Here is a 13,907-nt window from a genome sequence, read left to right as displayed (position 1 = left end):
TGCACCGTTGGCACACACGCACAACCGTCGGCCACTATTTTTTCAACGAGTTCTACCTTTTGACAGTCTATTTAGACATAAATAATAATCAAAGATTATTTGTTTGTAGTGTACAATAAAATATGAAGGCGCAGGACGGCGTTGATCAAAATTAATCATAATTTATATAACTAATGTGTGGGCTAGAAATAAAACTCTTAAATTAATTATATTCGACAACATAATATTACAATCTTTTAGTAACAGTAATTAATAAACGTAATAAAAAATTTAATTCGAGATAGAGAATTGTAGCCGTCATGGCATGCTGGTGACATTCCGATAACTTCTTAAACAGAATGGCCACCTCTGTACCATAGACACGATTATTCGCAAGATAACTAGTAACAAGTTCTATCTTTACACACCCTCAAGTATATTAACTTTTGAGTTCTTATCGGATATAATGTCAGTGACAGATAACAAATAAATCCTTTATTTAACAAATTATTAATTTACAGTAAGAACAGTGAAGTTAAAAATTATTAATAGTTTAATCTTATGTACTAAATTCAATAAATAAAACAAAATAAAATCGACAAAAATATTTTTTTAATCTTCGTTTATAAACAATTATAACACAAGAGCTGAAAACAACATTTAAAATATTCCAGACATATTGTCTCCAATTTCTTTGCTACCTTTAAATACTCATAAATATAATAACAGTTAATCAAATTTCAAATCATAGACATAACGTAAGCTTATGACGTCTATCTGCATGTGTCACACAGGATTGTGTCCTTAGGACCGTTATAAAAAAAATTATGCAGATACGCTTAAAATGTGTTATAAAACGTTAAAATTGGTCGTTACCGTTATAAATAAAAAATAGTAACATTAAAAAGTCGTCACTCAAGAGTAAGTCCGATTGCCGTGACTCCTAATCGTTCTTGGCCGGTTTATTATATTTTTTGACGTATAGTGAGATGTATTTCGCAATAACTAACATGGGTCTCTCTTGCCACTCTAGTAACTTGGACTTAGATGGAGTAACCTAAAAAATAAAATACAGCTTTTATAGAACACCTTCCATTTATGGAGTTTATTTATGATTTGTTGAACGCGTATATTAGAAGCGGCATAATGTCCGATTGGAATAATTATTTTTACGTTACGAAGTCTGTTTACTGAGGAACCTCATAAGTCATATCATCACGCTAGTTCTGAGCGCATGAGCGCTAACCAATAAGATAGACTATATTAAAAGTAAAACACATATAGTCGATATTAGTATCTTTAAAATATCGAAAAAAACAGCTCATTATAAACTGCAGTTTTTTATGAAAATCTTTATATTTATAAGTATTATGTCTTTATTTAAAGAATTCAAATTAGTCATCGAATTTTAATCAATAAGTCCAAATAAATCAATACCTGATCTTCTTCCAATCTATTGACCAAAGTAACGCAGACATCCGCTGATCTCAAGCCAGCTTCTCTCGTCATGGCAGCAAAGGCAGTTGCCTCCATTTCTATGTTCTTAACTCCCAATTCAACTAAAGTTTTGATAAATGCCATTTTGTCTTCTTCAGTGTAATCACAGAATGGACCATCCAAACGAGCTTGACCTGGCAAAATATTTTAGTATAAATAATTAATGATATATTTTTACTCATTTATACAGTCATCATTATAATCAATTCTTGGACCTTGCAGTTTTAGTGCAAAAAGCTTTATTAAATGTATAACACCTAGCTTTATTGCCTCCACCGGTGACAAAAGGGCTAGTTCATTTTTTGCCGAGAGGATCGGAATTGGGATTCAACGAGGAAATGCTGCTAGCATTCTTGCCAACATTCCACGCGTTCTTGATTTATATAGTAATTATTTTTAATTCTTATTTGTATATAGTTAAGAATTTTCTAATACAAAAAAATAATGATAATAATATTAATAAATAAAATCATTTTAAACTTATAATGAAAATTATGAATAACTCGGAACCTCGGTAAAAATCATCGGCGGCCATCGTTCCACCGATATAAGTGGAAAAATCTTTTTCTTCGGATGCAATTGAAAGCAACTCTTCACTCAATCGTTTGTCAAAGTGCGATGGAATTTTTCTTATTTTACCCAATACTGGCTGAAAAAACAGAAACAGTTAATGTACTCATTAATAACCACTTGACCGATATTGTCTACGGGGCTAAGTTTGCGCTCATACTCTATTCATTCACTTTGTTAATCTGTGGACGGTAAATTCGACACATCAAGAAAGATTTCACACACACACACTACTTTTCATGTCAGAAAACCCCGTTTTTTTATATGTCCCGAGCCGGAGATTAAACTCAAGACCTTATTATATACGACGTCATACGATCAGTGAGACATTAATTATACATAAGTTTAATTATTTAAATCTCGTGTCCGCATCAATAAAAAACATAGATATAAACATAGGAGTCGAATATTATTAAGCAAATAAAAAATGTACAAATTAAGATCAAATATACAAAGACATTAAAAAATTAGTTCTGTTCTCAGCTAAAATAAAATTCAAACGTATATATACATATAACCATACAAGCCGATCTTGAAGTCCAAGCTTTGTAACAACAACGATAGAATTGTAAATAATTACGACCTCAAATTATCAGTAATTCTTCCCATAAATCCGGCGAACCTAAAATATATCACTACCCGCAACTTTATAATTACAAAAAGTACCTACGATATCATACGATTTCTCCAATGTCCCGTTTAGACCCCACGACGAAATTACAACGGATCCAGGTGATATATTTAAACCACCACTCGTCCCTATTCTGAAAATAATAGGGTCTTTAGCTTTCGCATAACTCAATAGTTTTATTACTTCCTGAAGTAGAATCGTCATTGATGGAATTCCAATTCCATGCTGAAAAAAAATCACATATATAATATTTGTAACAACGATTTACTTAGCATATTAATTACGAAAGCATATTCATAGTATATGGATAGCTACCACCCAGTCATCATATATGCTACGGTTAAACAATAATACTTAGTAATGTTGTGAGCCGAGATGGCCCAGTGGTTAGAACGCGTGCATCTTAACCGATGGTTGCGGGTTCAAACCAAGGCAAGCACCACTGAATTCTCATGTGCTTAATTTGTGTTTATAATTCATCTCGTGCTCGGCGGTGAAGGAAAACATCGTGAGGAAACCTGCATATGTCTAATTCTGCCACATGTGTATCCACCAACCCGCATTGTAGCAACGTGGTGGAATATGCTCCTAACCTTAGCATGTCAGCGGGAAATTTACAAGCTTGTTATGTAATGTAAAATGTAATGTTGTGTTCTGGTTTGAAGGGTGAATGAGTCACTATGTATGCACAAGGGACATAACATCTTCGTTCAACGAGATTGGGGGCGCCTTGAGTATATATGCGCTGATTAACCTTGCAGTGCCAATGTTTGTAGGCGGTGTTAACTACCTACCTTTCAATCTGCCAATCTATATGATATAAAAATGACAAGAAGTATGTGTGTTGTGATTCTCAAAACTTGTCTCATACTGATATTCGCTACAACTCCTCGATAATTAATTGCTTTATGGTCTTAAGCGACATCAGCATTGTCATTTTAAATTAAACTATTAAACAATATATTTAAAACTCAACTTACATTAACGGAAAGCACTGGCCCTACTTTATACATGGCGTATCTATGCGAATGCTTAGTCATATTTACAAAATCTTCACAAGGTATATCCAAAGCTTTAGCTACGTACTTAGCGAATTCCTTCATCCTGTATTTTGTGCCACCCATACATACGAACTGAAATAAAATATTATATTCATATTTTCGTCGATAATAAACAGATAAAGCTAATCGAAAAACATAATGATTAATCTGTAAAAATATTTACATAATTGATAATTTTTAATTACTTATTAAAGATATGTATTAACATCATGATATATTTATGTAGAAAGATGTACACAATAAAATTAACAAATTGCAGTAGAAAGGTGGAGTAGCATACAAACCCACGACTCAAAATGAGGACGACGCCTCGGCCCAGCAGTGGGATACTTAGAGACTGTTACTACCAATATATGCAGTTATTGTATATTTAAGTACGAACATATAGTACCTCTACAAGAGTTTATCGACAAGGAAACATTTGTATTTTGTATTATTACAATTATTTGTAAAATATATTTGACACACACGTAACGTTAACAGTCAATAAATTGAATTTGAAGCAATTAAAATGGATTCTGAAATTTTTCAACTTTTGTTGATTAATTAACAATTTTTTTTATAATTCGTTTATTTTAAATCAACAGACGTCGCGTCGTTCGGCATTAAGAAGCGCGAATGTGAAAATATTGCATTTTTTTCTTCTTTAATCGATAGTATTTATCTAAATAATAAATAAGAAAAAAAAATGCAATATTTTCACATTCGCGCTTCTGAATGCTTAACGACGCGTCGCCTAAGTATGAGCAAAAGATATAAATCTTCGGTACTAATAACAACGTTGAAACTAGCTAACTACGTTACTAAGTTGAAATGATATCAAACTATTATTAACAATTGTCGACGACGAATCGAATAAAGGAAGTATGTACATATTTAATGGTGTAGAGTTATCTCGACAAAATCGATCTATCATTTTATATGATAAGAATTGAAATAGACAATTCTGTAGGTCATTTTTCATGAATGGTTGATCACGTTACTGTGATAGAGATAATAACACAAATGATAACGTATAATCTCATGGTTAATGTATGTAACGAATTATTATTATTAAATCTTCATTTCATTTAAGATGTCCGAATAATTTAGACTTTGGTCACGTTATATTTTTTTTATATAGTGTTTGTTGTGTATTCATAGTAAATTTTACTAGATGTGTTTTTATTTACCCTTTTTAAATATAAAATTTATAATTTGCTTCACTATAAATGAATAACATTACATATAAATAATTGTTTCAATGCTTACAATTTTTCATAGTACATATACGAATATAAAATAGTTTATAGTATATATGTATATATATACGAATATCGCCTATATCTCTGACTCACAGACATACATGTAGCAATTTGTCTACAACTAGTAATTCAGATAAAATAAAATATTATTAAAAAAAAATAATTTAGATAAAATCAATGTTTTGTACTATTGTCAGAAGCGGAAAAAAGCAAAAAAAATGACCATATATATCAGATAATTGATTTGAAAAAAGAATGTGTTCATTATTAATAACACGAAAGCACATCCTTTCTAATTCAATCCCGTTATCACGTTCCCTATCCCGTTGTTCTATTTTTAAACCTACACTCTTTAGATCAGATTACCTTATACTATAAACACTAGGCTATCTTGCTTTATACTTAAAGATAATATCGTAATTGTTGACGAAACAATTTGATATGAGGCTTATAAAAAAACAGTTCAGCATTAAGCGGCCAATCTATTACAGTAAAACAACCTCCAAATTCAACGTCTCGTTTCAATAAATTGACGAAAGGCACTTAAGCTATTTCGTAATTTAATAGTCATTAAGAAATTCTTTTAAAATTTTATCAGTTAAAGAGACGTTTCAGAGCCTAAAGAGACATTTAGGACATTTTCATATTAAGTTATTATGTAATAAACTTATAATACAAATATTAAATAAAAGCGTTAAAATATTGTAATATTATAGAATAAATATTATATTATATTTTATAATACGTGAAATTCACGCTTGTCTCGTCTGTAGTCTAAATTAAAAGCGGGCGAAACAGCAAAGTGCAGTATAATAAAAAATTGTTCACTAAAAGCTTCTACGTAACGCGTTGTATCTTCTAAAATGAAAACAACTCATCTTAGTTCGTTAATAAAGAACGTAAACAACATTCGAAAAACATCCAATCTCACCTTAACGTCTCCGAACATTTTCGGCAAATCATAATTCTCATTATCTAAGCCCAAATGATACAAAACATCTTGATTCAGCTTAGAAAGATGTTCATTCCTCAACCGAAACGTGCCGTCAGGATTTCTATGAAGATACAAATGTTATACTTTAACCCTCTTACTAGTATTACTTGTATAGAAGTCGTATGGTTAAACACAGCTTTGTCTTCTTCTTTCGATGCATAATTACTTATGAGAGAAAGAGAGAAAGCAGAGTTTACTTATTCATCAACTGTATAAAGTTATAAAAATTTACACGTCGTATATATATTACTCGTTGAATGGACTGGTACACAAAGTATTTGGATATTTTTTTCACAGATATAAAATAATATTATAACTATAAAAACGAAACACTTCTCCTAAATCACAAAAAAAAATAACAAAAATGTTATAAGGTGAATGACATTTCTTGCGCGTGTGCATCATCTGCAGGTGACACGAGATAAAAATTAATGACAATTAATCTCTTAGAGAAATAATATCAACGCAAAATTAATGGTAATTATGGTCTGTATCCTTCTATATATAGGGTCTGTCTATCTCAGATTGGATCGAAAAAGTACAACCCATTCATAGAGAACAATACTTATAGATGTTTAAAATTCTCCAGACTCAAAAATAATACACATCATAAGTACAATCAAATCAACTGTTAGATAATCACGATATTTTAAAAATCAATTTCTCAAGAACCAGATCTTACTTACTTAGGAGAAGTTGATCCATAAAGTTTACGCCACACCGTGCTACAATTCTGATAATGAGGCTCCAGTCCTTCCCCTGACAGTATATAGTCACAATCACATTCGGCTGTTGAATTTTTTTCACTTGCGCGAAACATAGTTCCTGTTGAAATATAAAGTGTTTTAACATATCGTACTTAATATAAAATTAATAAGCAACGTAATCACGATTGCACGGTCATATTTGGGTTGCCATTCAAACGAACAAAATCGTTTTATTGTATGAAACATTTATAATATTGTTTTAGAGTCGGGCTAACTAAACTAAGCGAACGGCATCACGGTCCCTTAAGGCGTCATGCCCCTCTTTACCACGTACTATATATATATTACTAATATAAGATATATATAATACTAATAAATATATATTTAATTTTATTTACAAAACTCTATGTTATTATTTCATGATAATTTTACTCTATACTTTTATTTGTTGTCTTTGTATATAATTTCATTCGATTATTTATATGTAAAGATAGATTGTCAAATATGATAACTGTTCGGAAATTTAGTGGCCAACGGTTGGTCATTAAGTACACGCACACTAAAGCAGTATAAAATTTGGCGATAGCCTAGCGTAAATAGCAGAAATCCAGATAATGTAGTCGGCTCGTTTGTTTTAGATCTTTTGTAGTGCAACACGCTATCTAAATACAAGTGTAATCGAAGATAAATTTATTTCAATAACCATCAATTTTAATACATCGCGTATGTCAACCCGTGACAATGTTGTAGTTGAATTTTAACAATAAGCATGAATCATGAGTGATATACTTAACAAGGAAAAGGTTAATAATAATTGATTGATACGTTAAATGCACTGGCATATAATATTTTGCTGATTCTAATGTAACTATTGAGTTACATACATAATTTATCATATAAAAATCACTACATATATACAATAGGCTATTTGACTGGTTTTTAAAATCCATTTTATATTATTTAGTAGAGGTTAAGGAACCCAGTAAAAGTTGTTTTTTTTAATTCTAGTACATATTTGCTGGAAAATATCAAATTAAAAAATCCATATTTAAATAGCGCGCGAAAACTCTACTTTGTCAATACGTCACTTGCCTGTATTGTAATCTGTAGCACATATAATCCACATACAGTAGGCAAACGAGGCTAACAATCAAGGGACGTAATCATAAACCCGAACAATCAGGAGCGTTTTGTGTCACGTGACAAACGTTGAAAAAAATGCATTTTTATTTATGGATGTTTTAATAAATTAATTATTATTTTCAACTTTCGTTACTAAATAATCATTTTTAAATTAATATATCTCATTACAATAATTGACACTTTTCGCATTTTCAAATAGCCTATACATTTGGAACTAATTATAATTTAAATAAAAACTAGTCATGACATCATCGACCACTTTAACGACTACGTCAACTGTGAAGAGATAGTTCAGTGCAGAAACCTGCGCATGAGTACGCACCTCTAAGTAGTATGTACTCTCTTTATTGATTCGCTCTCACTGTCCGATGGGACGGAAATCCGACGCAACCATAGAAATTATATGACTTTTTCTTTTAAAGTATATCCTAAATATACAATATAAGTAAGTGGATGGGCAGATGAGCCACGTGATAGTAAGTGGCCACCATAGTCAATTAATATTGATGGTATAAAAAAGCGTTCCTTACAATACCAATGCGTCTTATATTCAAACCGGAACTCAACAATGAGAAGAAGTTCTTTTGGCGGTAGAATATATGATCGGTTTCACGTGTCATTTCAAGTTTTTATTTAACTAAATTAATTAAGCAACTTTTGATTATTCGACCGCATATAGATGAGAGAAATAAATACATTTAAGTATGACCTAATTAGCTTCAATACAAAATTACATTTTAAATTTAAAATAAAAATGTTAAAAAATAGCTATGTCCTTTTCAAGGGTATTCTGAAAATAAACATTATCAAAATCAGTTCATTCATACGTCATAGATAAGTTCGTGACCTATTTGTCCCTTTTAAAATCGTTATCATTATAACAAGATAAAAAATGATTTCGATATTTAAAATTGAAATAATTTTCTATGCACACGTACGTCGTTGCACGTAATTACTTTGCACTTCAAAATTATATTTTCAAAAGAATACTAATTATTGCTAAGGAATGACTACATAAGAGGAAGTTTGAAAGAGGTATCGGTAACGGACAAGCTGTGTGGAAACCCGTTGTCATTATATGGGCATGTTATGCGGAGGAATGAGGACCATGTTGTGAGGAAGGTCTTGAGGATGGATATGGATTGATATAGAGGTAGGGAACGACCAAAGAAACGATGGATGGGTTGTATGAAAGATGATATGGCTAGAAATAAAGTTACTTGTGAGACGACGTCAGACAGAGATGTATGGAAGAAGAAGACATGCTGCGCCGACCCCAAATAAAATTGGGATAAGGGCAGGAGGATGGATGACTAAGTATTGCTAAGAATTGTATATGAGATATACTTAGTTAATGACACACATATGATGATCACGATTATATATTTTATAGTGATTTAATCACTAGATTTATATAATAAAATAATTGTTGATAACTCAACGACTTATATTGACTACTATATCAAGAGGTCTTTGTTTGAAAATGATAAAACAATTTCCTATCTCTACTAATATTATGAAATATATAATACCAGTTATAACCCGGGGCTTCGGTCGCGGTTAAGAGGTTCGAAAGTATTTATTTATTTGTAATTAATCATTATAAATGAACATAGATGTTTGACATTGTTGAAATAAATAAGATAGATTTTCAGAAATCATAAAATGTTTCATTTCATTTCATAATATAAATAGTTTTGGCGCTTATGGGTAGAGGGCGGCTTTATTATTTATAATTTAAAAGAAAAACGAAAGTTATGCCCTCATCGAACACTTTTAAGGACTACCTAGTTAGTTTATATCGTTTCTGGGGGTTCAACCTTGAGTGAGGTGCGCCTTCCGATACGGCGCGCATCCATCATCTGCGAAGACCTCTCGCTGCCGAGCGTGATAAATGCCGTAAAACTTAACTACGAGTACATGTATACTAAAAATATCTTCTCTAGAACAAAATACATATACCTATGTTTTAACTGTCATGTTTTTTTTATTACAACTAATACTTCCAAGGAATATTTTACCGTACCGTATACATGTAAGTCAATGATGACAACTGATAACACCAAGCGACATTTGCTTAGTTTGACATATAATATTTAAAAGTAAATTATTGTCTTTTCAAATGTGTCTAGTTTAATTCGTAATAAAACGATAATTCAATGGTGTTTCTTATTTATTTATATCAATTTATATGACATTAATTTGCTTTTAAATATTATATATCATACACCCTCTCCCTCAAAACGATACGTAATAGTTTAAATAGTTCGGCAAAGTAATGGCGTTCCAAGACGATAAATAAAAAAATCAAAAAAGTCTATAAATTAAACTATTATGTGACGTTATATTCTGTCACAAAATTTTGATTTTTGACTGTATTTTTAACACATTAACAACTTTGTGCTTTTGACTTTTGTCAAATGTTTGACATTTAGCAGTTTGGATTCGCTTCCGATTTTGCATTCTCGTTTGTTGCGTCACTATAATATTCCGGGCGCTTCGTCTGCATTTTGTTTAATAATCTGATCAAGTCAAATGTATTTTTTATGTTCTAGTAAACTTGACATGAAACGTTTTCGAATCGTCAATATTTACACACTCACACCGTTTCAGAAAGCAGCAAGAAGAAACGACAAGAAACTATATAGTTGCTCTTTCAAATAAACAGAATTACAATGCTGTTATTCACAATTATTGTTCAATCAAATCAAATCCTGTTTTGGAACCGGAGTCTAAATCCCGGCGTTTTTTCTAAAAGTATTCTTCTAATGAATGATAAATTTTATTGATTAATTTAGTCTCAATAAACTTTTTAAGTTTGTTACATAGTAAATTGATTATAGACCTTTGCTCAAAAACGTTCTTTGTGCCGTATGCAAACGGAAAGTAGGGGTAACGAATTTCTTCTTATTTCTTGTATTAATAGCTTATTATGAATCACATTAGTTAGGAGGCTATTAGGTTATATTTATTCGTTGTGTCTCGTTATAAATGGTAATCGTGTGTAATTAAGGACACGAGGACATTACAACCGAGGTCTAATTATTGCAAACGCATTAACAATATATTAAAATGTTAATACAGTCAAAGCACGATTTCAAATGTAAATACAAATTTCTTTTTAATTTTAAAAATCCTTTATAATCTGTCATAATTGAAATTGGTTAAAATAAATATAAAACCTTACCATAACAGATATCTAAAACGATTTAAAAATTAAAGAGAAGCCAGTAAGAAAAAAAACCATTAAAATGAAAATAAATACGACCGCGCGTTGTTAATATTTTAAAAAAACACACACACGCACACACAAGAGAAATATCGTGTCAAAGTATTATGTAAATTTGTATCTGTTAAAAATATATAATCTTAATAATCTGTACTATTTAAGAATATTAAAAATAAAATACTTACGTTTTTTTTTTTCTAAAACAAATTTTTTAAACTTCACTTGCGTTTAACGGAACTATTTTATATGATGTCAATACGTTATAACCAGACGACGCTTTATCACGTACTGCATTATTCATTTATTGCGTATACTTTGTATGTATATACAAATGGATAAAACTGCATTTATCTGTAATCATAAGAATTTTATAAAGGAGCAGTTTCGTTGATATGTTTTTTTTTCTTCGAAGTCACTCAAACACTACTAATAAAATATTCCATTTTCAAATTACAATAGTTTATAGTTTATAAACATAATGTACTGACTTCGTCTGACTGATGGTCTCGTGGTTAATAATTAAGGGCACAGATCCAGAAGTCCAGTATTCCCTGTGTCGGCCCGATAAAAGGTTATTGAGTTCTTCTATCGAAAATTCTCAGTACAGTCTGAATGTTAGAAGTATATATGTGTCTCGTGCCTCTTAATTCGTTATGACACTGAGCGAAAAGATAATGCACGTGTAATTGTGCACACACTTGTACACTATAATATATTCTGCATAGTTGGTCTCCCTTGAGATTGGGTGCCGTGGCTGAAATCAATGAGGGCAAAAACATTTGATGTGCTGTTTTTATAAGCTGTATATTTCTAAAAATATAGCTTATCATGCCAACGTGGTTGGAGACATATTGATTGTACTCTTTAGTTGGAGAGTAAATTGTCGCTCATGGGTCTTTTTCCCTAACAATCGCTGTCAAAACTATAAAAGATAAACGAAAATATTGTTGATAAGATCTTGTCAATGCCTACTGAATAGTCCACGAGAGATTTCATCTATGCCTAATAGACATATTATATAAGTATTTGAGTTAAAAAAAATACAAACGGTGAATTTAGTGTAATATTCTTGTCATACAAACTAATAACGATAATTGGTTCCTGCCCAAACGGGGTTGCACAAAGCCACAAAACCACACAAATACTACTTAGTAAAACTCGAATTTTAGGTGATGGTACCACTTATTCATCAGATATTTTATCGCCAAACAGCAATACCTAATATTTTTGAAGGCATTTCAATTTTTTTTATGATATCGGTAAGCGGTCGAGTAAATAGGTTACCTGAAGGTAAGTGGTCACTACCGCCCATAGACAATGGCACTGTAAGAAATATTAACTATTTCTTATAACTTACAATTTCTTACCAATGCGCCACCAACCTCGGGAACTAAGATGTTATGTCCCTTGTGCTTGTAGTTACACTGGCTCACTCATTCGGCGTCATATATGGGCAGTGACTGTTTGCCTACTAAATCTGTAAAAAAAGAAACCCTATTATATCTGTTCATTTAAAATAACAGTAAGCTACTGAATCGATCGTAGTAAAACTTGACTGTTAGGTAATCTGAGACTTGAATAAGGTACAAGCATATTAAGGGATATACGGGTAAAAATTTGACGTGCGTGAAGTAAAGGAATTAGTTACAATAAAAACCTGAAATAAGGCCATTTGTGACACTAATTTCATTATCATATTCGTTTATATTTATCATTATTACATAATTGCCTGTGTAATTGGGTAAAACCCTATATCCGTGCAATGTATGCTATATATAGCTCTATATGTTTATGTTTATAAATCTTATGTACATGTGTAGATAACAGAACTCCTGCTAAGCGGTTGATGTTTGATGACCGATTTTGATTTGTTTTTATTGTGTTTTAGTGGATGGTTTACATTGGACCCGCTAAGTAGTGCTCGGACTAAGCTAAAATTATTTTTATTCATAGAAAGCGTAAAAAATCTTGTTTCACCCGTACGAAGAACCGACGGGTAAAATAAGATGAAAATGTATTCTTAAATATATAAAAGTTTTTAATACCTATAAAACACACGTAAAATAATAATAATAAAAACGATTAAAAAAACTTTTGAAGGAATGACGATAATTCTTTACAAAAAAAAAAAATCAAAAACTATTTCATACGAAGTTTATTTCGGATAATAGAACTTATATAGAATTAGCGAGTCCGTAGAGTTTAAAAATTCTATTTATTACACTTAAGAACAAGATAAAATATCGAATATTTTTATCTTTATGCCACACAGTATTAGATGGATTAGGACTATTTGATTTCCCCCAAGAAACCCGTGCCGAGGCGATAAAAAAAATCTGTGAGCCTTGAGTTATATAAGTTTATTGTTCGTAATAAAAAAACATTATATATGTAACAAGTTATTAGTAATCTGAATACGAAAGTGAGTTAGTTTCATACTCTTAACTAAGCAACCGATCATTGCTAAATTTCTGGAAAGCACATTTGATACATTCGCTGTACAAATTTCGAAAAAAAAAAAAAACTATACATAACATGAGTTCATGCTTAAGGAAGTATTCTTCGTTGTGGAATGAGGATATATTAAAAGCAATATCGTTCTGAATTAAATTTGTTGAGCGCAAAATATTCTGCCAACGCCACGTGTATAAGAGATGACGCATGTGAAGTTAATCGGTTTTAAATTTTAAGATTTTAATTATGATGATAGATATATACATCAAGTCAAATCGATAATATGTCATTACACATTACTATAATAGAGAAAACAAATTCATTACTCATCAAAACTTAGGTGAGTTCAAATTTAAAAATAAAAGAAAAGCGGTCTGAACTGAGGACACACTTTGAAC

At 30.9% G+C, this 13,907-nt stretch overlaps 1 protein-coding gene across 2 annotated transcripts; it reads right to left on the bottom strand.

The window, feature by feature from the left end:
- Positions 1-615: 615 nt before the first annotated feature.
- LOC125072732 (uridine phosphorylase 1-like) lies at positions 616-11,326 on the bottom strand. Of its 2 annotated transcripts, none has more exons than XM_047683413.1 (8): positions 11,241-11,326; positions 6,663-6,801; positions 5,914-6,037; positions 3,658-3,810; positions 2,717-2,902; positions 1,987-2,125; positions 1,417-1,610; positions 616-1,036 (listed from the first exon to the last, which is right to left on the bottom strand). In XM_047683413.1, the coding sequence occupies exons 2-8, from the start codon at positions 6,794-6,796 to the stop codon at positions 923-925; spliced, it is 1,044 nt and encodes a 347-aa protein (XP_047539369.1). In that variant the 5' UTR covers positions 6,797-6,801; positions 11,241-11,326; the 3' UTR covers positions 616-922. The 2 variants fall into 2 exon arrangements, with proteins under 2 accessions (XP_047539369.1, XP_047539370.1); XM_047683414.1 differs by lacking the exon at positions 11,241-11,326 and adding an exon at positions 9,789-9,815.
- Between the last annotated feature and the right edge of the window lie 2,581 nt (positions 11,327-13,907).

The sequence above is a fragment of the Vanessa atalanta genome, chromosome 22 (genome assembly GCF_905147765.1).
Source record: "Vanessa atalanta chromosome 22, ilVanAtal1.2, whole genome shotgun sequence".
Lineage (NCBI taxonomy): Eukaryota > Metazoa > Arthropoda > Insecta > Lepidoptera > Nymphalidae > Vanessa > Vanessa atalanta.
Note: the sequence above shows the minus strand (reverse complement) of the source record. Positions and strands in the feature narration are given on the sequence as shown.

Bases quoted from the DNA above. Each gene is read 5' to 3' on its own strand.
- LOC125072732 (XM_047683413.1), bottom strand. From the start codon at position 6,796: ATGTTTCGCGCAAGTGAAAAAAATTCAACAGCCGAATGTGATTGTGAC. The intron at 2,903-3,657 runs GTAAGTTGAGTT...ATTTTTTTTCAG, and splicing joins GGCCAGTGCTTTCCGTTAAT to CATGGAATTGGAATTCCATC. The intron at 2,126-2,716 runs GTAGGTACTTTT...CTGTTTTTTCAG, and splicing joins TGGAGAAATCGTATGATATC to CCAGTATTGGGTAAAATAAG.